The sequence below is a fragment of the Petromyzon marinus genome, chromosome 42, assembly GCF_048934315.1.
Source record: "Petromyzon marinus isolate PM22_M1 ecotype Great Lakes invasive population chromosome 42, UKy_Petmar_22M1.pri1.0, whole genome shotgun sequence".
NCBI lineage: Eukaryota > Metazoa > Chordata > Hyperoartia > Petromyzontiformes > Petromyzontidae > Petromyzon > Petromyzon marinus.
In genome coordinates, this window is record NC_133708.1 from 3,704,949 (window position 1) to 3,732,603 (window position 27,655).

The 27,655-nt window shown below is 44.0% G+C and overlaps 1 protein-coding gene across 1 annotated transcript in view; it reads left to right on the forward strand.

The window, feature by feature from the left end:
• The window catches only part of LOC116951226 (toll-like receptor 2), a 28,975-nt gene extending 1,320 nt beyond the window's left edge, over positions 1–27,655 (forward strand). Inside the window, exon 2 of the mRNA XM_032969715.2 lies at positions 23,468–27,655. Within this exon, the coding sequence (XP_032825606.2) occupies positions 23,489–25,921 (2,433 nt within the window). The 5' untranslated portion in view covers positions 23,468–23,488 and the 3' untranslated portion in view covers positions 25,922–27,655. The remainder of the gene's footprint in view (positions 1–23,467) is intronic.

The window sequence follows — 27,655 nt, forward strand, 5'->3', positions numbered from 1 at the left end:
GCGGTGGACGCTGTCGCGACTGCAGCGAAACCGCCGTGGTTGTGCGCGGTGCGCGGTGCACGCCTCCGTCGGTGGGGCACCTGGTGGTTTGGGGGCTTCGCCACGGTCGCGGATTGGCGAATCCTTTTATTTAACATTCGTGGAACGACGGTTCAGCGTGGGGGTCCACAGCTGGCGTGAGTGGGCGAGAGAGAGAGACAGAATCCCGCCACTTCCACGGTTGGAACCCAAAGATATATTTTTTTGGTTTGCCACCTTCGTACGAGAGGCGCGTATTCAGAAAGTCTTCCTGAATTTAAGTCTGTCGGGAGCGCGGGGAGGAGGGGGGGGTCAATGCAGGGTGTACAAGTCCACCACCCCCCCTGTAGGATGAAAGTCTTGTCGACATCATCGCAGGATAAGAATGGTCATCGTCAGTGCGAATTGGCGATCGCGGTAGCTCCGGAGATGGACGTACAATACTGTAACAGCAAATTGATTATCAAGTCTCTCCGTATGCGATTATTTAAGTGCTCATCCGTCCTGCTCTGCGTCGTGGGGGGTTTGCCCGGTTTTTCTGAGTTTTCTCTCGCAAAGAGCCAACCGCTCGTTATTGCGAGTGGCCAATCTTCCCGATGGAGGACGCGAGACTCGGTGTACGTTGTTATGTATGTTTAACTTCTTTCGCACCGTACGTATCCAACCGTGCTCATCGACAAACTAAACATAACAAGCATTTCTAAAGAAATCCGTTTTCAATGTAGCATAGTGATGTAGTGTATAGTATTGGGAGTGTGGTGTAGTGTACGGTAGTTTGTTTGTATGTATGTAGAACTTCTTTCGCACCGTACGTAGCCAATCGTGCTCATCAACAAACTAAACATAACAAGCATTTATAAAGAAAGTCGTTTTCAATTTAGCATAGTGATGTAGTGTATAGTATTGGAGTGTGGTGTAGTGTACGGTAATTTGTATGTATGTAGAACTTCTTTCGCACCGTACGTAGCCAACCGTGCTCATCAACAAACTAAACATAAGCATTTATAAAGAAATTCGTTTTCAATTTAGCATAGTGATGTAGTGTATAGTATTGGAGTGTGGTGTAGTGTACGGTAGTTTGTATGTAGAACTTCTTTCGCACCATACGTAGCCAACCGTGCTCATCAGAAGTGCTGGGGTAAGGACAACAAACTCAACACAACAGGCAGCTCTAAATAAACGAATTTTCAATGTAGATTTAAAAGTGCGTCGCTCCAGTGGCTTCCTAGTATCGGAAGGAAGAGCGTTCCAGACGGCCGCAGAAGCGCATTCGAAAGCGCGCGATGCGCACACCGTCTTTGTTCGATGGTTTAGCCAAAAGCTGGTGCTGCTGCGAGGATGGACTGTAGTTTGCGTGATGGTTTATGCTTCTGGACGATATCAGCGAGGTGTTGTGGTGAACTCCCTGAGATGGTGAATGATTTTTTAATTAATTATTATTCATTCAATCGTTTTCATATTTACGTCCTTTGTTATTATGTTTGCATCGTGAAACGTGGTATATGTGTATACTGTTAGGTTAGGAGTGGAGTTGTGATTACTTTGTCTGAGACACAATTTTGAAAATGTGCTAACAAACATCTTAATCGGAATATTTTTCAAATTGACAATTCCTATTTTCACCCCACCCCCTCCCTTACTTGACATGACATTGCTGAAAAACAGTCTTGAGACTGGGTGAGGTTTTCCTGCGTGAACAGGCAAATTTTTGTAATTAATATTAATTATTAAAAAGTACATACAGTATCTCAAATGAAGGCGACGTCATGCATTCAATGCCTCCTCACGCGCTATCTGTTGTGGAGGGATTATTTGGCCAGGGATTTTTTGGCCAAGTTTGTGTTTTGCATTTTTTGCCACAAGAACGTGCGGTTAAATGCAGACTTGATGCCTCGCAATAAGGTGTCTATTTGGTGTTTGAATATCTTGACACCTGTGTTGTTGCCGGAGTTTAGGGTAAAGCCTATTCTTATTTTTCCCATTATTTTGATAGTGGCAAAAAGGTCCCATAGATATGGGGGGATTGTTTGACCATATTTCACCACGCTGGTGAGCGTGATTTGGTGTAAGTCAGCGCTCGTCACTAATTTTCAGAGGGGTGGGCACTGTTGCCCGATAAGACATCAGTGAAAGTGAGCTTATACAGCTCAGTGTGCCTTACCTGGTAAAATATATGGGACTATCGTTTTTAATGGATAAAGACAGGATAATACACTGTAACATGATAACAAATTTATGTTAATAGCTTCAACTCGAAGTTAATGTTACCGAGGGAAGGAAACAATCGATCCTTGGTCAAAGATTGCATATAGTTTAGCTCAGTGTGAGGACCGCCACACCATTTGAAATCACTGGGGGGTTGACAGAAGCACGATGATGATGATGGGGGGTGTTTTCATATTTTGTGTATTGTCGATTGGGGCCGTACTAAAGGTCACCAGGGGCCCACCAGTTGCCCGCGGATGGCCTTGCAGTGAAGATGAACACTTCCGCAAGCCCATTTTATCAGCTCTCACTCACTGTGCAACATCCTGGGTAGCATAGGCAGGGGAGCGTTTGCGAAGGGAAGCAGGCAGAGGAAGACCGGGAGAGGAGACAGAGCGGCCATCACGCGATTTCAACTTTCGCGGTCTCACGATCCAGGCCATGCTTCCCTGCAGTGCAGGGAAGTCCAGATGTCTTGTGACCCACCCCCCCCCCCCCCCAAATTAATGGATCCCTAACATTTGTGTTTTTTTACCTTTGCTTATTTATTTCTGTTTTCATACCCATTTGGAATACAAAAATATTTTTTAGAGAATGAAATGGGGGTCACAAGACATCTGGACCAATCCTTGTACTGTACTTCGTGTCGGGGTCGTCGCGTACTATGGCCGCGAATATCTAAAATGTCTAAATATCGAGTCGCACAACAATAAATCATATTCTTAGTTTTTTCGGTAAAGTCACGTTGAAGGGAAACAACAAAATAATAAAATATATATAAAACAATAAAAAATAAAAACAATAAAAAACAATATATTCAACGTGACTTTACCGAAAAAACTAAGAATATGAATTACTGCAGTCACGAAAGCTTTAAATCAAAACAATAAATCAGTTGCGAATATGTAAACCCGCCGATGTGGGAACCCCCCACGATGGAGTTGGCTGCACATAACCCCCCTGCTGCCCGCAATGTTGCCTAGCCCCGGAAGCAGCCTGTGGCAACCTGGCATGCACGGTGGTTACCCATCCAAGCGCTGTCTCGTCTCAACGCTGTGGTTATAGCTTCTGGGGTTTCACCACACTGGTCAGTGCAGGTTTGGTCAAGGTGGCAGGCATATATTCGGTGGGAGCATAGAAGCGCAGTACAACGATGCATTTCCTCAGCACTGCCCTCTGCTGCACGCAAACAATCCGGCTGCAATTTTTGCTGCAACTGTGCCCCGTTGTGTTGATATATAATGCACCCGCACGTTATTTCGGTCATTGCCTGAAGAAAAATAGCAAGTGGGAAAATCATTGTACTCTTGTGCAGCCCTACAGCGGCGTTCTTAGGCAACAGGTCTGTAAAAAAAATAGGCAGTTACGATGTTTTTACGCTTCAATTAAAACATCTTATAAACCACCTTAAAACTGAACTACCTCCCTCTGTGAGGTGCATTCTTCTTGATTACGTTTTGAGGGATTTCAATTTTTTTTATTAACGTGTTATCTACCAAATCCTTTGCTTTATTTTAGTTGCCTCGATATTATTAATCACGTGATGATCCAACGTCAAGTTTCACGATATGACGATTATCGCTAGACGAATTTCCCACGACTTTGTAATTTACATTTCACTTTTATATGATTTGTGCATTGCTGTACTTTCAGTTCGAATAAGGATCCACTTAAAAGTTATCCAAATGCAACTGACTCAACATAAGCCTGCCACAGGCCTTGGCATCGTTGTACGATACAATCCATAATGCCCATAACTACATGTGCTGTCCGTCGCATCGTGCCATAAGGGGCCAGTATATGGTTTATGTTTTAAGACACGTTTAATTATTGCGAACACGTCTGATTGGGCTATGAAATGTACAGACTAGCCGCCAATACAAGTGCAATTACGACTTGACACACTTCTCTTGAGATGACACTTTATTGAAGACACGTTCACTTGACATCAGGCGGAGACCCCACTGCAACAGCCCCGAGTCTCCCGTGCATCTCCCTTATATATCAACACGAGACCACGCCCCCCTTCTCGATCATTCTCGCTGACTCTGGACCCTCGATCTAGCGGCAGACTCCACCGTCCTCTTCCATCACCTGACCACGCTCCCCTTCTCAATCATTCCCGTAGCCACCAGTCCCTTCGCACTCACAACTGATACCCCTGTCATTACCTCCTGTGGCCACTAGTGCATTCGTACTGTAAGATAACTTCCTGTCATTACCTCCCGTGGCCACTAGTCCCCTCACACCGCATTACACATGCATATGAAATATGATCCAAAATTGTCACGTGAACACATATTCCTGGTAGAGCTAACCTTTCCTGTCCTTGCACGAACTTCTTACTTGTAGGAAGCAGAATGAAGGATGATTACAAAAATGCAGTTTGACAAACTGAACTTCATGATGCAAAGCAACATACCAATGTGCTCAAAAGTCCACAAAGAAGTACTGTATAGAGATATGCATACTTTGAATTACTATGAGAGACAGAAGGAGGAACACACAAATTCGAGTATTTAGGTATGTTAGAGACATCGTTATAATTGTTAAGAAAAAAACAAGTGGGTTTGGTTGGGACACGTTTCTAGAAGGAATGGTGGCCAGTGGTCGAGACAAATGAAGAAGTGAAAGCCAAAGCGAATACACCAAAGGGGATGTGTGCAGGAGTGCAGGTGCTCGGTGGTTAGTTACATCGTTAGAGATGACTATGCATTGGGGAGGCGTTCATCCAGCAGTGAATTTATCATGGCTGATGATCAACTATCAATTATTGTTGTATTACCAGGTAAGGCCCACCGAGCTATATAGTTCTGTTTCAGAAGCGACCTGGCCACAAATGATAGCTCAACGAAGTGGTTTATCATGTGGAAATGTTTAGCAGCCAAATACTCTAAATGCATGGTTCTAAATGTCGAGGGAAAAACCGGAGGACCCGGATAAAAACCCACGGGACCACAGAGAGCATGCAAACTCCAAATATACAGCAGGCGTCGGGGTCGGGATTGAACCCACGACCTCCTTCACACCAGACGAGGGTGTAAACATCTCGTCACCGTGGCGTCCATGATAATGATGACAGAGTAAACAGAGGCAGAGGTATAGTCACAGACGCCGCGACTTCATGCACGAGGTGTGCCAAAGCGGCCCAGTGGACAAACCAGAAAAGTCCCTGACATCAAAAACAAACAAAACATTCCAAAAAAGCGCCGGTTTAAACCAGTCACGCATGTGTCTGACTGTTCATACCACACTTTGGAGGTTGGGCATGTCCCAGCTACGACAAAATAGTTCCCTGGTGGTATTTTGTGATCACAGATGCACAGCGCTGTACTATTGTGATGTACTCACCAAGTAAGAAAGGCATATGTTTAATTCTATCTTCAAACTATTCTAAATTCACAAAAAAAATCCCCCCAAAATATAGGTTCTTTGGGTTAGATCGCGTAAATATAAATGTATCGTTAAACCTGCCACCACCCAACACAGCCAATTAATAAGGTTTTTTACGTACACAGAACATGCCAATTCGTTACTAGTACAGCACACCGATGTGTTGGAGAGCAAATCCACAACATTTACAATTCACAACATTTACACAACATTTACAACATTATGGATTTGCTCTCCATTACATCGGTGTGCTGTACTAGTAACGAATTGGGATGTTCTGTTTACGTGACAAACCGTACTAGTTGGCTGTGTTGGGTGGTGGCGGGTTTAACGACACATTTATATTTATGCGATCTAACCCCAACAAAACTATATTATGGATTATATTGGTCGCGAAAGCCTACTACGTGTTAAAAAAAACACCCAATACTTTTCTAGAAAACATTCAATTCAGTTGAAAACAAAGAAAAGCTAAATCTTCTAGCAAACAAGAACTCCTTCCTGGATGGCAAAGAACTGTTCACAAAACAAGACATTGTTAATGGATTTAATTCTCATTTTGTATCAGCAGGACATATCTGGGACAAAACATACCAGAATAATTATTTTACAAATACACCACCGTTCACATCACTCACTTCTTCCCCTCCACACACAGTTTTAGATTTAACGGGTTTTTTCATAATCAATTATAAACCAATCTATATTCTTTAACCAATTCCTAAAATATTCGGCAAAAATGCTTAAATCACAAATTAAATGCAACCTAAAAAGCCACCATTTCCTGCACGGTAAACAGTCTGGTTTACAAGAGGATTACTGCACCACCACACCAATGATAGATTTATTAAAATTGATTTTCAGTAACCTGTAAAAAGGCCACAACTGCTGTGCAATATTCCTCGACTTGTCAAAAGCCTTTGGTACTTTTGACCGTGATATATTAATCACAAGACTTGGTCAACTAAAATGTTCAGACCGTGCAATAAACTGGTTTAAGAGTTACCTCTCAGACTATTCTCAGAAAGACACGAAGAGCGATACCATCTTGTCCACAAATATTAAATTAACAAAGGGTGTTCCACAAGGTCGCAAATTGTGTACAATTCTGTTCTTATAGTTAAGCAATATTGGACACTGTCATGCTAGTATCGGGTAATTCTCCAAACGAAGTCAAACAGAATCTCCAACATGATTTCGACTTTATTCAATATCAAATGTCATCACTAAAATTGCTCATGAATCACCAAAAAACGAAGATCATGCTCTTTTCTTCAAACAAAAATCTAGTTTCAGAAATGGATGGGTTTACTGATTAAAAGCTTTCATTCTAACCCCATATTGATCACATCTCAAAGAAAATCAACAAACATTTTTATTTGTTTGATAGAGATACAAATACTTTTAGCATTCGATTGCACCTGAAAATTGTTGACCCTCTCATTCTACCACTTTTGACTTCTGTGATGCTGCTTACAGATCAGCTCCTAATGAATCACTAAACTGACGAAACCCATTTCATCATTCTGCTCTTCGTTTACACAGGATGTACCATACAGGACCCACCATTGTGACCTCTTACTTCAAATCCAATCTGACATCACTTGATGCAAGAATAAATATATACAGGATTTTTCAACCACAAAATCCTTATTGGCAAATCTTAATTATCCTTAGCTCATTAATAAAGCCTATTGTCAAACCCAGCAAACCTAACACAGAGACGTGTCTCTCTCTGTGTGTCTCTGTGTTGTTTCTCTCTGCTTGTGTGTCTGTCTGTGTGTCTGTGTTTTGTCTTTCTTTCAAATTTAGTTCTACTTGATGATGACTGTGTTGCAATCGAAACGTATTCTATTATTTAATTTATTTTCTTTCTACGTGACTTTACCGAAAGAACCAAAGAGTTCTACAGTGTAAGTTTTTCGAAATGATGAATAAAAAAATAGTTTTACCATCATGCAGAACTTTTCTGTTAATAATTTAATTCCAATTTCACCCTTTTTCATTTCCATTATGACACAGTTTGAGAGTCTGAACGATGTTACGACCTTAAACGACGTAAAAGGAGAACTCATATGCGTGGATGCGGGGGACAAATGTCCCACATTATATTGCGTCTAGAGCAGTGGTTCTTAACCTGGGTTCGATCGAACCCCAGGGGTTCGGTGAGTCGATCTCAGGGGTTCGGCAGAGCCCCCGCCACGGAGGTCCGGACACACTTGAATTATTGTGTAAATTTGTGATGACACACACGGCCCGCTTGGCCATCACTGGCTGCAGATGATCATGCTACACTGCTTGGCCAATCAGCGCTGCGGGGAATTTAGTGCGTACTCAGTAGTCAACGTGTGACTGTTGTTGTCGTACGTCGTGTGATTTCTTTAATATTTTATCCATACTAACTATGTCGGGCAAAAGAAGAAAGTGGTCGGACGAATATGTACAACATGGATTCTCATGTATCACGGAACGTGATAAGAGTGAGCGTCCTATCTGCATGATTTGCAACGCCAAGTTGAGCAACTCTAGTCTTGCACCGGCAAAACTAAAGGAACACTTCTTGAAGCTGCATGGAGACGGGGAATACAAGAACACAACACTTGCTGAATTCAGGGTGAAGAGAGCCAGATTCGATGAAAGGGCCACTCTGCCTGCTCTTGGATTTGTACCTGTTAACAAACCGATCCTGACAGCATCGTACGAAGTTGCTTACCTGATCGCAAAGCAGGGCAAGCCACACACCATTGGTGAAACACTTGTGAAACCAGCTGCATTAAAGATGGCGAATCTGATACTCGGAACAGCGGCCGAAGGTAAATTATCCCAAATTCCCCTTTCAAATGACACCGTCAGTGACAGAATAGAAGACATGAGTAAAGACATCTTGGCTCAAGTAGTCGCAGATCTGATTTCAAGCCCGGCAAAATTCAGCCTTCAACTCGACGAAACCACAGACGTTTCTGATCTAAGCCAGCTTGCTGTTTTTGTATGCTATGTGAAAGACGACATGATAAAAGAAGAGTTTTTATTTTGTAAGCCTCTTACAACAACAACGAAGGCAGCCGATGTGAAGAAGCTTGTGGATGACTTCTTCAGAGACAACAATCTTTCATGGGATATGGTTTTTGCAGTTTGTACGGACGGAGCTCCAGTCATGCTGGGAAGAAAGTCTGGTTTTGGTGCGCTAGTAAAGGCCGATGCACCACACATCATTGTGACGCATTGTATTCTGCACAGGCATGCGTTGGCAACAAAAACCTTACCTCCAAAAATGGCAGAAGTATTAAAAACTGTGGTGGAATGTGTGAACTATGTGCGAAAAAGTGCTCTGAGGCACCGCATCTTCAGTGAGCTGTGTAAAGAAATGGGCTCTGAATTTGAGGTACTTCTGCTCCATTCTAATATTCGGTGGTTATCCCGGGGACAGGTGCTGAATCGTGTTTTTGCCATGCGTGTGGAATTAGCCCTGTTTTTGCAAGAGCACCAACACTGCCATGCAGATTGCTTCAAAAATCCTGAGTTCATTCTCATTTTAGCGTACATGGCTGATATATTCGCAGCTCTCAATCATCTCAATCAGCAGATGCAGGGTGGTGGAGTCAATATCATGGAAGCGGAAGAACACCTGAAGGCTTTTCAAAAAAAGCTACCGTTATGGAAACGACGAACAGAGAACAATAACTTCGCAAACTTCCCGCTTCTGGACGACTGTGCAAGTAAGATCGAAGATGTGTCTGGAATCGGAGATATTTCTGTATCCACGGAACTGAAGCAAACAATTGCCACGCACTTAGATGAGCTTGCAAAGTCTCTCGACGGATATTTCCCTACAAGAGAGTCATATCCAGCATGGGTGAGACAGCCGTTCACGTTTGCTGTTGAAACAGCAGATGTCAATGATGAATTCCTCGACGAAATCATTGAAATTCAGCAGAGCCAGGTTCAACAGCAACTCTTCAGAACAACAACGCTCTCAACGTTTTGGTGTCGACAAATGAACAAGTATCCAGTTATTGCTAAGAAAGCCCTGGATTTTTTTTATACCATTTGTTACAACATATCTTTGTGAGCAATCCTTTTCGAGGATGCTGGACATAAAAACGAAGAAAAGGAACAGACTTTGCTGTGAAAATGACATGAGAGTGGCACTTGCCAAGGTGAAGCCACGCATATCTGAACTGATCTCTCAAAGGCAACAGGCAACAGCAGAAGTCACATTGATTTCCAGGTATGTAATTTGTTGTGAGTTTATGCATTGTGTTGGTTTTATTCTTTGAACAAGGTAATGTTCATGCACGGCTCATTTTGTGTACCAGTAAAAAACATATCTATGTCTTGAATTTGAAAAAAATCACATTTTATTTTTCACTAAAGAGGGGTTCGGTGAATGCGCATATGAAACTGGTGGGGTTCGGTACTTCCAACAAGGTTAAGAACCACTGGTCTAGAGGTTTTGTGCATTTCTTTTTTACGACGCACCTGATCTTGCCAGATCCCGGAACCTAATAAGCAGGCTTCTGCCTGGATAAGGCTTGGACGGATGACCACCGTGTACAAGAAAGTTGTTAAATACCCTATGTGGTGGGGCATCGGATGGGAGGGCAGCGTAGTCTATTGTTGTATTGCTCTTCTATTCTCCCGCATCTTTGTCCCTTGCCTCGACCAACATACGCTGACCCGGCATGGGGGAATTATGGTCTAACAACCCCCAGGACCATTCAGCATGGTGTAAGGGAGACCACCAATCAGAAACGGATTTTCCAAATGGGCTGTGCACGCACACATTAAACAGGAATTCTCTGAACACACGTAGAGAAAGATGACACGTACAGTACCAGCACGCTGGGGACACAGAAAGCAGCTAGAATAATTCCGTTGATGCCTTTGTTGTTGTCGCATTGTTTATTATCCGTCTTGCAAAATTGGCCCTTTTCACAAGCACGGGGCGTTTTAGTCCCACAGCATATTCATCTTGGTCCCAAGGATCACTCATTTCTCGTGTCGTTAGAAATTTGAGATTCGTCTCCAGTGTTCGGTTATTTTACGGGGTTCACAATGGCCCTGTCGGAGCGTTGAGCCAGCACTGCCGAGATGCTGGGCTTAAACCGGGGTTACAGCCGCTCAAGACTAAACTGGAGTTTTCAGTAATGAGTTCAAGGTGCCAGTACCATCTCTAATGTCTGCATACACAAAATAACATTGTATTAAATTCAGTTTGTAACTTGATTTGATGGACGTGCGAAAAATATTATTTGCACGGCATATAAAGGTGTTTACCAAGTGTGGACAACAGGTATATTAAAGCGACTGAAGTGATAATTATTTGATGTCATCTGCAGTTCCAAATGAAATTATCTTCATCTCACCAAATTACACCAATAGTAAAATTGAAATGTAATGAAAATGAGTAGGTAAAATAAATAAATAATGTGCAGTTTAATTGTTCTGAAAAAAGCCATTTTGGAAATGGTGTATACACTATAAACTCATTGTTTATAATCTGTTTTTTTTTAGTAAGATCGTGTAAAAAAATGTGTCTTACACCCATCTCCACTCGACACAATCGGTAAGGTTGTTAAGTGAACAAAATCTGCCAATCTGTTACTGCTTCAGTGCACATCTGTTGTATGTTAGACAGCAAACCCACGATATAATCATGAATAATATCGGTGGTGAAAGCCTACGTATTAAACTCATTGTGTTGTTGTGGAAAAATGAGCATAAGTTGACCTCCGTGCTGAATATATTTTAGTCATAGGCAAGTTGGCCCGACAGAGTGCTCTTTGCAAAAGGTTTCTATTTGGGGTTTGAACATCTTAACACCTGTTTATTGCCAGAAAGGGTAAAAATGGAAGTGGAGAAAGATGGCACGCTACCATTCTTGGATGTCCTGTTTGAGAGAAGGCCTGATGGCTTTTTGGGACATTCTGTTTACAGGAAGCCCACCCCCACAGACTCCTACTTGAAACCTGATTCCCACCACCACCCGACTCAGAAGAATTCTCTCATCAAAACGTTAATCCATAGGGTCATTGCATTTCTGACAAACACCACCTGACTAGTGAATTAAAACATGTACATCTGGCCTTCAAGATGAATAGCTACTCTGACCGTACCATCCGCCAATCTGTTTCTCCCACCACACAGAAACAACCACTTGACACTCCGATCAAAATCATCACGTTACCATACATATCAGGCGTTACTAAAAAGATTTCCAAAATTCTAAACAAACACAAAATCCAGGTCCGGTTCAACACAGTGCACAAAATCCGTGATCTGATCCCGTCAGTAAAGGATGTGATTCCTGACCTACAGTACCCCGGTGTTTACAAATTGAGTTGTACCTGCGGGGACTGTTATATCGGGGAGACGAAACAACATATCCCTGACCGAATCCGCGAGCACAAATCAGATTTGAAACACGGCAGAACGAATTATTCTGCCGTAGCTGATCATTGTTACAACGCTGTGGGTGATCATGATATTGTCTTCTCCGACACCAAGGTGCTCTGCAAACCTACAGGCTATTATCAGAGATTTGTCCACGAGGCCATCCAGATTTACAAACATAGACACAACTTCAACCGAGAGGATGGTTTCAAATTGAGTAATCACTGGATAGATGTTTTAAATCAAGTCAAACGTTAGTTGTCTTTCAAAAATGTGTACAGCCATTCCTCAGTGGTTATATATCATAGTGCCCTTTGATCGCGTTCACAGAGAGCTCGCATCGGGGAGCCCTTTTGATGTGAGCTCGCACCGGGGGACCCTTTGGTGTGGGCTCACATCGAGGGGCCCTTTGACGTGAGCCCTTTGATGTGAGCTCGCACCGGGGGATCCTTTGATGTGAGCTTTGAGAAGTGGGTGTTACCCGCAGCATTCTATCAAAAGGCTGCTTAGCCCAGCCCTCGCACCCACCCACACCCCCTTACTGACTCCTCCCCCCTCCCTTAACCTGTATATAATCCAAGGTCGTCTCTGAACTGTGCTCCTGACACAGATATTCTGCGTTGACTTTTCCACCTGAAGACGGAAGCTTGTGTTGCCTCCGAAACGTCGTGATTTAATTGTTTTATTTTGTTTTATTTTATCTACGTGACTTTACCGAATAAAACCAAAGAGTATGCATCCTTGCAGTCACGAAAGCTTCAAATCTAGAATGAATAAAATCCTCACGACATTTCGACTGCAACACAAGCAATCATCATCAGGTGTGCAAACCACAGCAAGAAAATTTGTTTTCACACCTGATGACGATTGCGTGTGTTGCAGTCGAAACGTTGTGATAATTTTATTGTTTTATATTTTAATTATTTTATTGTTTCTCTTCTACGTGACTTTACCGAAATAACCAAGAATATGAATCCCTGCAGTTAGGAAAGCTTTAAATCAAAATTTACCAGAACATGTTTTGTTTGTATGTTCACCACAAATATGTCTGGTTAAAGCAGACATGATTCCGTGCAAAAGGTTTCTTGTTTGAACATCTTAACACCTAAATTTTGATTTAAAGCTTTCGTGACTGCAGGGATTCATATTCTTGGTTCTTTCGGTAAAGTCTACGTGACTTTACCGAAAGAACCAAGAATATGAATATCTTAACACCTGTTTTATTGCCAGAAATGGTAAAACCTATTCTTTTACTTTGATAATGGCAAGAAAGGTCCCATTTTAGAGTGCTCTTGCCAAACATTTCTGGAAACCCGGCAACATTTGCTTAAGAAGATGGTCACCGCATCGCAACTTTGTACAGTTCCAAATTAAGTGCAAATTGCTGTATTCTTAGTGCACAGTAGCACGTTGTCACTGCAGTAGAAATGAATATAAGTCAACGTGTAAGCTTGCACTGCGATAACTGGCTTTTAGCTAAAACATCGACCAAAGAAGCGCTTCTGCGGCCATCTGGAACGCTCTTCCTACCGATATTAGGAGGCCACTGGAGCTATGCCATTTCAAATCTAATTTGGAAACAAAATTTCTTTAGAACTGCTTTTTGTGTTTAGTTTGTTGTACTTCCCCCGCACCTCCGATTAGCACGGTTGGCTATGTACAGTGCAAAAGCAGCTACATACATATGTAATGACATAGCGCCGACTGCTCTCCAGCAGCGGCAACTGCGGTGGACAGTTAGTGCACACGCCGTCAAGCATATACACGGGTGTACCGGCAGGGCGGAGGAACTGGGGCAAGGGTCATGGAAGACCTCATAGAGAGGCCCCTGGAACCCTCGAGTGCAGGGGTCCCCAACCCCCGGGCCGCGGACTGGTACCGGTCCGTGGCCTGTTAGGAACTGGACCGCACAGCAGGAGGTGAGCGGTGAGTCCGCGTGTGGCCTTCCTATTATATTATTTACCACTTCCGTCCGCGCCTCTTTCCCGCACTGCGCACTTGTCTCAGTCACAGTGTTGGTAAGCCCACAAGCTAATCCCTAGTAGCCAAAATGAGTAAAAAACAAACGTCGCTGGAGAGCTTCTTTGAAAAGGGAGAAAGACCCAATGATGAACCCCCCGTCCCCACCCCGGTCCGTGAAAAAATTGTCTTCCACGAAACCGGTCTCAGGTGTCAAAAAGGTTGGGGACCGCTCCTCTAGTGGGTTCAAGAAGGGAGGCGCGGCTCGGGCGGAACCAGGCTGCACCGAGTAGAATAAAAGCAGCGGAGAGCTCGAGCTCCAGGTTGCCGGTTCTGGGAGTGGACTCGTCTCGTCGTCGCTGCCGCCTCCGCCCAATAATTGCCTGGCTGGACAGTAGTTGGCTGTGTCGGTCGACGCCGTCGGTGCAACGCGGTCAGGGTTGTGTCTAGGCCGGGCTCTACGGCAGCATGGTAGAGAGGGAGGAGGCCGGAGTTGGTGTAACAGGAATAAAGAGCGAGAGAGACGGTGCCTCCTGCAACTATCTCGTCTCCGACTGAGTGTCTGCGCCACACACACACCGAGGAAGACACGACACATACATATGTAGTGTTCGATTTCACTCGGACAACTTCTATCTTTCTCCGAACACCGCTTTATTTACTACTCTCAGCATGTCCTCCACATTCCACAGAATCCTGGTCGCCACGGCTCGCTCGCCGTGCTTCATTCGACTCACTCGCCACCTTTGTCTCTCCACTCCCCACGATTACTTCGCTTACTCCCCACGATTATGTCTTCCAAACTCTGTCTCTCAAACTCTGTCTTCCAAACTCTGTCTCTCAAACTCTCCATACTTCAATTCCCCCTGTTGACTCCAAGCTCTCTAAACTCCAACTCTCTCTCCAATTGCCGACCCCCCAATTTATCCATGCTCTCATCACACCCCAATTAATTAACCCGCGTCCCAACGGCACCCCTCGTGATCCGTACACCTGTTTCTCGCCAGACTTCAAGACGCCTCTCCAGCCCCGGCAACAGCACCAACCAATCACAGCCGTCCTTGGCTCTCCTAACCTAATTGCCCTCACATAACCTGTACTGTATTTGTTATCATGTAATCACGCTGTTTCCACAACGCACCTTCATACTCCACTACACATACATACGACTCTACTGATGGGAAGGTAGAAGGATCAAAACCAGTCCAGAGATTGCTTGCTTAAACAAATGGTGTGCAATAACATTGGTTTGAAAATCCAATACTCTAAGCCGATGATTAATATACACGTTCTTCATCTCTTGTGTTCTTGGTAGTCTGTCGTAAACGAACGACGACGATGTTAATATGAACCTTATGGCGGGACCCAGGGGTCCCGAATAAACGGAAGTCAAAATGGTAATTTATTTTTGGCGACTCCGTCCCACCGCACACATAAATGCTGCGACCCACCTGGCACGGATCATTCTGTTGTCATGTCGTCCAAGCGCAGCGAGGACGAATGCGCAGAAGAAACAAAACTTTGATTAGCGCATCGTGTAGAACTCGTCGAGAGGAATAGATTGCCTTATCGTTCGCCTTCAGACATAAAATGACGTCGCAACGCAGTTTATGCGAGAACCGGGGGCTTATGGGACCCCGGGGTCCCGCCATAAGGTTCATATATTGCGTCGATGAAACCGAACTGGCTGATGCCACAGTCCCAACAGCTGTGGTCAGTGTCACCTCTGACCAGGGTTAGCTGTTCTTACACTCTGGCACCCACGTGCCTTTCAGAGGAAGGCTTGGGCACAGCTGGCCTCAAGCACTATAAAGCATTTGAGCTCAACCTTTCTTTGGCTACTATTGCGACGCCCTTGTTGAATTTTGATTTCAAACGAGTACCCCCGCCCCCCCTTGCCTAACTCAACATGTTTCTGAGAAATAAATGTATGAATAATGAACATTCATATTTTAATAATATGTCCATTTAGTGAGGTATCCTAACCAGCTAGTAACTGCAAGCGAATAAAAACATTTTAACGGACGCTCTGCACGCGTGGTGTAATTTGTCTGTGCTCAGTTTAACACGTAGGCTTTCGCGACCAATATTATTCATAATAAAGGTTTTTGGGTTAGATCGCGTTTATTTATAAATGTGTTGTAACCCTCCACCACCCGACACGGCCAATCAGCAAAAAAAGTGTCACGTTGACAAAAGACAAATAATTCACTACTTTAGCCCACCGGTGTGTTGAAGAGTGAATCCACATTTACAGTTTGAGTATGACGTTTCGCTGGTAAATACATCCAGCATCATCGGGCAATTCGCCAGAATGGTAAAGCCCTCGCTTGCTCCCGGTTTTATATAGAGCAGCAGGGTGACGTCCTCACTTAACTCATATCAGGTGCAGTGATTAGAGGCGGAGGGGGGGGGGTATTGTAATTATATAATTACAATACCCCCCCTCCGCTGAATAATCTTAAAAACCCACATTGTTTATGATCAACGAGTTTATAAAAGCCTATTATATCGTTCGAAGCTACCATGTGGATTTCAATTTTATCGTAGTTATTTTTTTTATATTGGCAAATTCATACATAATTATTCACCAATGACTCTCACGCACGATATAATTTCACACGTTTATAAATCACCTCACATTACCCCCTTGGGACATTCCCACGAACCCACATGGGCCGCGTGCCACCTGGCTGAGAACCACTGCTCTAGGCCAAGCACGCTCGCGATGCCTCTTTGTTGAAGTACAGAGTTAGACTGATAACTTTAATCTAAATTGTCTTATGGTTGTTATTGTTTGACTTGCATCCCACTGGGATTTTTGCACACAGCGTTGATATACGGTGTTTTTTTCTGGAAGACTTCGCTGTTTTTTCCTGGATTTTTCTGTTGCGCGTCGTCATTTTAAGATGTTTTCTTGTTCACGTTTTTGTTTGTTGCGGTTGCACCCGATTCAAGAGCCGAATGGCTTACAGGGCTATACCTAATAAATAAACTGAACTGAATAAAACTGAACTGTCCCCGGTAACTGACAGTGGAGACACTGCAGGATTGCTTATACACATCACTGTATATAAGAATAGGTTTTACCATTTCTGACAATAACAGGATTCCTTGCAAAAGGTTATCTGTTTGGTGTTTTAACATCTTACCACAACTGTTTTATTGCCAGAAAGGGTAAAACGTATTCTTATATTTTGATGCTGGCAAGAAAGGTTCCATATTACAGCACTGTACTGTATGTTGCTAAGGAATTGTGGGGGGTAACTTGAGTGCGTTGATGTAATTTAAACTCCGCGACGACATGTAAACACGTTGCCGTTTGCTCCTCAGGTATGTATACTCATATTGCAGTACTGCAGTGTCGTGGGCAACTCACACGACAGCAAAGAGTCAGCCATGGTCGATCCACTTCTGGACGAACGCCATCTGACTCTTGCAAATTAACTAATTTAATCACCCATTTTCCGCTGTGAAACCTAGGACGCAGTCCCCATTCCCCCCCCCCCCCCCCTTATCACACAGCGTCACAAAAGTCTGACCCTCCCTCAAATATGACGTCACAAAGCTCGGCCCCCCCTCCCCCCCAAAGCATATTTCCATTTTTAAAATAAAACATGCTTCAAATCGCTTTAAACTATTGTCATTGTAGTGCGTATTTAATGTGGCACTGCACTTTGATGTTGTAGGAGTGTTGTTATAACAATTAGTATTGTTATAACAATTCTATATTTTTGATTTAAAGCTTTCGTGACTGCAGTAATTCATATTTTAGCTCTGACTTTACCGAAAGAGCTAAGAATATAATTTTATACTTATTTAAAGTTGCGCATTTTGATGTGACGTCACATTTTTCAACCCTCCCCCCCCTCGTCACACATCGTCACAAATGTCTGATCCCTCCACCCCCCTAGGTGCGTGACGTCATTTATGGACGGCCCCTTATCGCAGTAGTAGTGATGATGCTACGGGGAAGCCTGGGGGAGCCCATGTGTCGACTCTTGACCATTAGTTGTCCCACACCTCTTTCACCCATTCACCCAAACCCCCCCCCTCTTAGCCCCCATGCCCAACATCGTTGATACCTAGATTTAAAGCTTTCGTGACTGCAAGGATCCATACTCTTTGGTTCTATTCGGTAAAGTTACCGAACAGAACCAAAGAGTATCGTTGATACCACCACGTCTTGCCTTCGCCTCCTTCAGTTCTGTCACATCCAACGGCCGTCGTAGTCAACACACGTCCTGCAAAGTCTCCAAGAATGACCACATTTCTCGGGTCATAAGTCTAACCTGCGTTTCCAATAGGAAGCAGAAGAGATAATATAATCACGTATAGCCCTCTGTCAATCCACTGCTGGATGATTACCTCCCTATGCCATGCTTGACTAGACGTATCGACATCGGTCAGCGCAGTTGGTGAGGATGAGCCAGGACCAGTTCAGATATCACTTGCCTCTGATGTGAACCATGCATGGGAATCGAACGTGGGTCACCAGGTTTATAGCGCAGTGCACTAAGGGGCCGTCCATAAATGACGTCACGCAATTTTGGACGATTTTTGACCCCCCCCCCACCATTGTCACACGGTCGTCACAAAAAGTCAGACCCCCCCTCAAATATGACGTCACAAAGTTCCCCCCCCCCCCCACAAAAAAATATAACATGCTTCAAATCGCTTTAAACTATTGTTATTGTAGTGCGTATTTAATGTGGCGCTGATGACATATTTCCAATGATTGCTCAATCTGCCGCAGTTATAAATGATACATACATCGTAGCAGTGGGCAATTGACATTTTTCTTTTTAACCATTCTTGAATTCTCCGAACGACAAAAGTCCATTCGAAATGGCAATTTGGCTGCAACAATCCCCCAACCCCCGCCGGCTTTGGACACATTCCAGACACACATGATGCCCCAGGTCACGTGGAATGCGACTAAACCAAACTAACCGGTACAAGTGGCTTAAACAAGAAATGACATGCAAATTTTGCTCGTTCTGAAAGTCCCGCGATGTAATACTGACCGGTTGTGTGGGCGTGTGTAGGGGAGCGGTAGTGTATCGATTAGCGCCCTGGGCTACGTAATCCGGTGACCCGAGTTCGATTCCTGCTCACGACCAACCCCGGTGACGAATATCTGGACAGGTCCTGGGCCTCCCCTGGGTGTGGTGTGTAAACATCGTGACTAGGGAAACAAAGGCGGCCGGGCGTGGTACTAACCAGTGCCTGAGTATTCTAATAGTAAAAGTAGTAGATGCTACGTGTCCCGCACTTTCAAGGACCCTGCGCTAAATGCTTTCAAGCTATCAACTCCGGTTGAGTGATTCCGCACTTGCTCTATTACTATAGTACTATACCGCCTTCAACTTTTATGAACGACTGAGTGTTTAAGGTTAGCGATTTGTCGTATTATCTAGCTGTATAGCAAGTGAAACAATACAATTACTTTACTATGCAAGTAAAAAAGTGTGTTTTAATATTTATGTTTTTTCTTTTATTTAGGGCCCCTTTATAACATATGCTACAGGCCCCGCACTAGCTGAATCCGGCACTGTCTATTACTATAGTACTATACTGCCTTCAGCTTTTATTAACGACTGGCTGTTTTAAGGTTAGCGATTTCTTGTATTATCTGGCTGAATAGCAAATAAAAAAATACAATTACTTTACTATGCCATTTAAAAATGTACGTATTTTAATGTTTTTTAGGGACCCTTTATAACATATGCGACAGGCCCCGCACGAGCTTAATCCTGCACTGGTGCTGGCCACCCACTCCCCCGTGTACCATGCCGGCCTTCATAGGTGCTCGCTAACAGCACTTGCCCGAACAGTCTGTGCAGGTTATAGGGGGGATCTTTGTCTTTGCTGTGACGAGCACATTCTGCTGCCACTGGAATACCAGCATTGAAAATATTATGCAGAAACGTTGGCGCTGAACGAACACAACCTAGAGGCGCATTTTGACTTCTATATTTAGCGCGGGGGGGGGGGTTCGCTTTGTCCCTCACATTACGAATCGCGGGTGCATATAATTAATTAATTTAACACGTAGGTTTTCGCGACCGATATCATCCATAATAGAGTTTTTTTTGCGCGATCTAACCCCCCAAAAAACTCTATTAATCATAACTTCATGCTATTAATCGGCAACTACTGAAACTAAATGAAGGTGTCCTATTTGGTGGGGGTATTACCTGCCCGTGCCCGCTCCCTCTAAACTTCACCCCATGAACACAACGAATTTGATACACGTGTGTGGCAAATTCTCCCTTTGGTCCAATTTATGGCAAAAATCACACCATTGTCTCAATAACAAAAAAACGGTGGTAAAGTGCCGAGGTTTGGTAGGTTTCATTGAAATCAAACGAGAGGACTAGCACTCAAAATGTGCGAACAGATAGATCGGTATAGCTCGCCGTGCTACATGGACCATATTCGTGGCCTTTGGCTTTAGTATCGCCCTCCTACCGGCAGATAAATGCTCCACCTGCAGACCGCTGCGGTGTTCACGTCCCGTGCCACGCCGGGACGAGCTGCCTGTCATGAGGGGACGTATCCTCGGCTTCAGAGAGAGAAAAAACAACCCTGCGCTCTGAGACGTGTCGTATGATCATTCAGCATTGGCCCTGCGCTCATTGCTCTGAACTGGCAACTAGTTTCAGATTTATAATTTGTTTGGATATCACAGATTTTTTTAAGGCTCAATTTAGGATTTAATTGAATATTTTCATTGAAAAATGTAACTAAAGTGTTACGGTTTAATAACTTGAATTGTTTATAAACTAATTGGTAACCCTTCTAAGGATGAAAATGTATCATTGAAATATTCATTAAACAAACAGTTTTAAAGTCACGTAGAATGAGAATAAAATAATAAATTGATAAAATAAAATAACACAATAATATTCTCACGACGTTTCGGCCACAACACAAGCGGCCTTCATCAGGTGAAGGGGGCGAGACTGTCTGGTAGGACAGCGCTGGAGTGAGAGAGCCACGTTCAGATCACGGCTTTTAAGCTGTGTGAGAGGAACAAAGAGCCTTGACAAAGGAATTAGCATAAAATTTAGCATTGAAATGGCTGAATGATTAGCTTGTGACTGGTCACAGAAATAGCTATGTTAAAAGTTAAAGCATACACATCCGCAGAGGCACCCATTGTTAAAAGGAATTAGCATAGAATTTAGCATTGAAATAGCTAAGTTAAGGCATACACATCCGCAGAGGCACCCCTTGACAATGGGATTAGCATAGAATTTAGCATTGAAATGGCTGAGTGATTCGCTTGTAACTGCTACAGAAATAGCTACGTTGAAGTCAGAGGATACACATTCACCGAGGCACTTAGTACAAATCAAACAGGAGAATTTAGCATTGAAATAACTAGGCGAATTTAGCATTGAAATAACTGGGTGATTTGCTAGTGACTGGTCACAGAAATGACTACACATCTGAGCTATTCACAGTACTATATAGTGAACCAATAAAAACTAAAATATAAATTACCTTCATGTTATCAATAAACTCTATATTCTCCAATCAGCTAAGCTACCAACCATAAGTCGTTATATATCACAATGCTATATGGCGAAAAAATGGGTAGATTCTTACCCTCAAATTTCCGTACCACGGATAGCTACGGGCCCCGTTCAGACGGACGAGATGTGTAGTCATTTCTGTGACCAGTCACTAGCAAATCACCCAGTTATTTCAATGCTAAATTCGCCTAGTTATTTCAATGCTAAATTCTCCTGTTTGATTTGTACTAAGTGCCTCGGTGAATGTGTATGCTCTGACTTCAACGTAGCTATTTCTGTAGCAGTTACAAGCGAATCACTCAGCCATTTCAATGCTAAATTCTATGCTAATCCCATTGTCAAGGGGTGCCTCTGCGGATGTGTATGCCTTAACTTAGCTATTTCAATGCTAAATTCTATGCTAATTCCTTTTAACAATGGGTGCCTCTGCGGATGTGTATGCTTTAACTTTTAACATAGCTATTTCTGTGACCAGTCACAAGCTAATCATTCAGCCATTTCAATGCTAAATTTTATGCTAATTCCTTTGTCAAGGCTCTTTGTTCCTCTCACACAGCTTAAAAGCCGTGATCTGAACGTGGCTCTCTCACTCCAGCGCTGTCCTACCAGACAGTCTCGCCCCCTTCACCTGATGAAGGCCGCTTGTGTTGTGGCCGAAACGTCGTGAGAATATTATTGTGTTATTTTATTTTATCAATTTATTATTTTATTCTCATTCTACGTGACTTTACCGAAAGAACCAAAGAAGATGAATCATTGCAGTCACGAAAGCTTTAAATCGAAATTTAAACAGTTTTAACATGTTAAAAAAAATAAAATTAAGAACATGAAGATAAGTTTTACATCATGGGACCTCCTTTGCCAGTACCAAAATATGAGAATAGGTTGTCCCCTTTTTTCTGGCAACAAAACAGGTGTTAAGATATTAAAACACCAAACTAAAACCTTTTACAAGGAATCATGTCTGCATCAACCACGATACTTGTGGTCAGAATGCAAACAAAAAAACGTACTCTGATAATATATGCATTGTCTTTGAAACTGATTGGTCCACACCAGAGACAGCTTTCTTTTGAGCCTAGTCTCAAAACGGCGTTAGACCAGAGGACTAGGCTCCAAAGAAAGCTGTCTCTGGTGTGGACCAATCAGTTTCAAAGACAATGCATACATTATCAGAGTAATTTTTTTGTTTGCATTCTGACCACAAGTATCGTGGTTAATAAATACATGATTCCTTGTAAAAGGTTTTAGTTTGGTATTTTAATATCTTAACACCTGTTTTGTTGCCAGAAAAAAAGGGAAAACCTATTCTCATTAATAGAAGTTACATCTATATTTTTGGAACAATCCCACACTTTTTCTGGGGTACCCACACTTTACCCAACCACACACGACTTTCCTGCCGATCGACAATCTGTGGTTGTCCCCGATTTGCACCGCTGTATGGACCGAGGTCCCCATTCACATCGTTTCATTTCAATGCAACCTGCCAAACCTCGGCACTTTACCACCAGTTTCTTTTGGTAATGGAGACAATGGTGTGATTTTTGCCATAAATTTGAGCAAAACGAGAATTAGTCCACCCACGTGTATCAAATCCATTGTGTTCATGGGGCGGAGTTTGGAGAGAGGGGGCAATGGGGCGGGGGGTTTAAGAAATGTTGCACCACATTGTATCTTCAGCTGTCGCGCCAGGAGATCGAATCGGTGACCCCTGGATTGGAAATCTGTCAAGCATTTCCCCACCAAAACAACACAATCCGAAAGATTACAAATTAAAAAGCCATGCAGAATTAAGTTGTCAACCGGCCAAGTCACCCTGGCAAAGAGCGTCACAGCTCAATGGGCATTACTCGGAAAATAAACTTCTGATTCTGATCCTGAATTACTTGAGGCTTCTGTTATTCATTCATGTGAAACCCATGTCTCATGTACCACCTTGTTAAACCTCACAGATCTCCAGAGGAGCTTTTGGGATGGCGGGCTGGCCGGGGATGTTCATTGCCGCCGCGGTCTTGCTCTGCCTCATGCACCCGGGCCCCTGGGTACGCGGAGAGGCCTTCCACCAGTGCAGCGTCGTCGGCGACGTGGCCGATTGCTCGCGACGTGGCCTCACGGCCGTGCCGGCCAGACTACCGCCCTCCATCGCCCAGCTGGACCTGTCTCACAACCGCATTGAATCGCTGTCAGCCAACGACTTTTCTCACGTGCCGTTGCTTCGCGTCCTCAACCTGGCCTTCAACTGCATTCGCGACATACATCCCGGGGCTCTGGCGCACACCGCTCTTCTCCAGCACTTGGACCTCTATCACAATGAGCTGCTTGAGATTCCTGCGGAAGCCGTGGGCAACCTCCGCCTGCTGCAGGTCCTCAATATCTCCATGAACAACTACACGTCTTTCTCTCTGGGCGGAGCATTTGCAAATCTGCACAGCCTCAGGTCGCTTACTATCGGCACCACTCGCACGGACGTCCTCAACACGTCGGACTTCATGGCACTGCAGAACGTCAGCGTGACGCATCTGAATGTCCACACAGGCTCCCCGCTCATTAAGTTCGAACCAGGAGTGCTCGCCCCGTTTAAGATGCTCCAGAGCTTCCGAATGAACTTTACCGTCGATGATGACCCGGTCATATTTTCCAAGGTTCTCCTCGATTTAAATAAAACGAAGGTTTCCGAGTTTCAGACAGACCGAGTGCTGCTGAATCCTGTGAAAAATACGTCCATCGATTTATTTTATGGCCTTGAAAAGTGCTCTCTGCTCAGAAACTTCACACTCGTGGCTGCCAATCTCACAGACCACGAAATAACGAGCCTACTGAAAAACATCTACTTGTCTCAGATCACGTCTGTCGAGATAACAAACTCGTCGTACACGGATAAAAACGTCGTCGTATTCTTCAACGTTGAGAATGTGACCAAACTATCGCCTCTTGAGAAAGTAACAATCAATCAGATTTTTCACCTGAACATGACCTACCCAAAGTTTGCTATCAATTTCACACTTTTTCCATCCTTTTCCAAACTTAAAATATCCCACACTGGCATGAACAAAGTGGAGTGTTTTTTCATGAAACTCAAATTTATCACTTGGCTCGACTTCTCAAGCAACCTCCTCGACGAGGAAGGCCTCTGGTGGACAAACTGCAAATATACAATCATCCTTCCACGTGCCACTGAACTTTATATCAGCAATAACAAGTTCACGGATCTTCAAATCATATCCAGCATGGTGTCTCTAATGCCAAGCATTAAGTTGCTGGACGTTGGTTACAATTATATCACTGACATTGACGACTGCAGTTGGCCTCCAACTCTCGAAACACTGATCCTGCGGAACAATGACATCAGCAAAGATTCCCGCATCTGCACATCACCGCAGCTGAAGGTGCTAGATCTTTCTTACACGCGGATGGAGTCTGTGCCCTATTACATCCTCGATGATGCAAAGTCCTTGAGAGAGCTGTACCTGACGGGCAATAACATCCACTACATCCAGCCAGAAATACAGTCCTCATCCCTGCAGGTCCTGCACATTAACTACAACACACTGGGAATCATAACTAAGGGGACATTTCAACTCCTTCCGAAAATCAGGGCCCTCAAATTGGGAAACAACCTCTTTTATTGCATGTGCGACCTTTACTGGTTCCGCCAGACGTTTGATAAATCTCTCCTGGTGGATTGGCCTAAAGATTACGTCTGCAGTTATCCAGAGAATCTGGCAGAGAAGACTATGGATTGTTTCAACCCGAGCATTGTTTCCTGCGACAAAAGGATCACGATCGGGCTCAGCGTCGTAATCACGGCAATGGTCGTAGCGTTGATTTTGGGCCTGGGTTATTACTGCGACGCCCTCTGGTACATAAAGATGGGCTGGATATGGGTGGGAGCCAAGCGGAGGGGCTACAATCGCGTAACTAGTGGGGAAGCACCCCCCTTTGAGTACAACGCGTTCATCTCCTACAGCCACATGGACTCGGACTGGGTGGAGGGAACTCTGGTGCCGAAGCTCGAGAGGTCGGGCTCGAACCTGAAGCTGTGCATGCACGAACGGGACTTCACCCCGGGGGAGTGGGTCGTGGACAATATCATTCGCTGCATCGAGGGGTCCTCCAAGACACTTTTCGTCCTCTCCACGAACTTTGTGAAGAGCGAGTGGTGCCACTACGAGCTCTACTTTGCGCAGCACCGCATGCTGGAGCAGCGCCAGGACTCGCTCGTGCTGGTCCTGCTCGAGTCGCTGCCCAAAAGCTCGTTGCCGAACAAGTTCTGCAGGCTGCGTCGGCTCCTCAACAGAAAAACCTACCTGGAGTGGCCAGCGGAGGAGAGCAAGCGGGCCATCTTCTGGGCCAGCCTGCAGGCCATACTGCAGACGACCTCCAATCCCACCAACCCCGTGACATAAAGCCACAATAGTTCTCAACTCGTTGGTCTAGTGGCCCAAAGGCCCCCAGAAAACTGGGCCCCGCTCTCCGCCCACCCCACCACCCACCATCACCTCCGTCCTATTCACAGATGTGATGTTGCCGTGTGGTTTCATCCAATTAAGTAATTATGTTGAGTCATTTGCAAATTTGGAAAATTCGGACCATGGCACCGGAACACGTGGCTTACTCTTGTTTGGTTAATGTCACAGGATTGCTTGGTTAATGTCACCAGGCGAGGTAGTTAACATCTGGCCACCATGATGACCTGTTAATACACTCACAGTAATAACTGATTACAAAACGTATCTTCAGTTGATGCTGATGTAAAAAAAACGTGTCATTCGGAGTACAGTGTTGCATCACCGACACAACTATCTGGCTCTTGGGACACAATAGCACAAATTATGTTTAATGACAACTAAATTATATCTAATTGAAGTATGTCATTGCATTACATAATTTGAAATTGGTATCTAAGTTACATCTCAAAGCAATTGGTAATGTCATTTGAATGCATTTTTCTTGAACCTCTTTTGGTGGGCAGATATATAAGTGGGATGTATGGTTGCGGTGATATAATTTTCGGCGATATAAAATTTCATGACATAACAGTTCCCCGTAACTTTGCAATTGTATTTTTGTCTGCTTTACTGTACAGTCTGTTCTCCTATAATGCGGTAGCAGTTTTTGCGTTCCTGAAGAACACCGGGTTGGGGGAAAAAAGCGCGTTATCATGAATAATGCAGGGTAAAGCACAGTCCGCGATAACGCCTGAGATGCCTACGCAGGCTTAACAAACACTTAGGCGCGTGGGTTGCATCTGGAAGCATTCAGTAGCATCCCGCCTTGTGTGATGCTACGCCAAGGCAGCCGTTACAACCGCATATTATTCCTACTCGATTGCGTTATATTCAATTCGCATGTGCGTTGTAAAGGAAAAAAATGTGTTCCCTAATACATTCATCGCGTTATATCCAATTCGCGTTATGAATACAATGCACGTTACAGAACAGACCTTACTTACAGTTTGCATATTACGGAAAAGATTTTCAACTGCTTTTCACGCTACACAAGGCGTCGTCTCATTACACTTATATGGAACTATCGTTTTTGATGGAATAAGAACGGATAATACACTGTAACATGATAACAAATGTAATGTTAATGGCTTCAAAAAGTCCAAGAGTCTCCACTTGTTTGCCATCAGGGGTGGAGCCAGGATTTTGTCTTTGGGGGGGGCTGACTTCAATATTCTGAGATATCCAGTGTAATGTTTTCCAATGGGCGCCACAAATGTATAAAACTAATTTTATTGGATTTGAACGTGGAGTTTATAAATAGGTCGGAGCCACTGATGTGGCTAATAAGTTCGATAAGTTCAAAAGGCTGCCACTCAAGCAGCCTGCAGGGTAGCACAAGGTGGCAGCCAGCATTTTGCAGCAGCCGGACATCCGGTTATCCCGATTAACGACTTTCTCAAAATTTCAGGGGGGGCTTAGACTGTGACTCCGCCCCTGTTCGCCATCATTGTCAACTGATGCCTGGAATCTTCTCCAGGTGGTCTCCAGAGCCCAGAGGCACATTTCTTGCGATATTATTGCAAATTCTCAGAAGTGTTAACTTTTTTTTAGGCACTCTGTATATCCAATCGCGTGCGATTCACTTAAGTTACATCCTGCGCAAATAAACGGGCAGTGTTCGTTAAAATACAA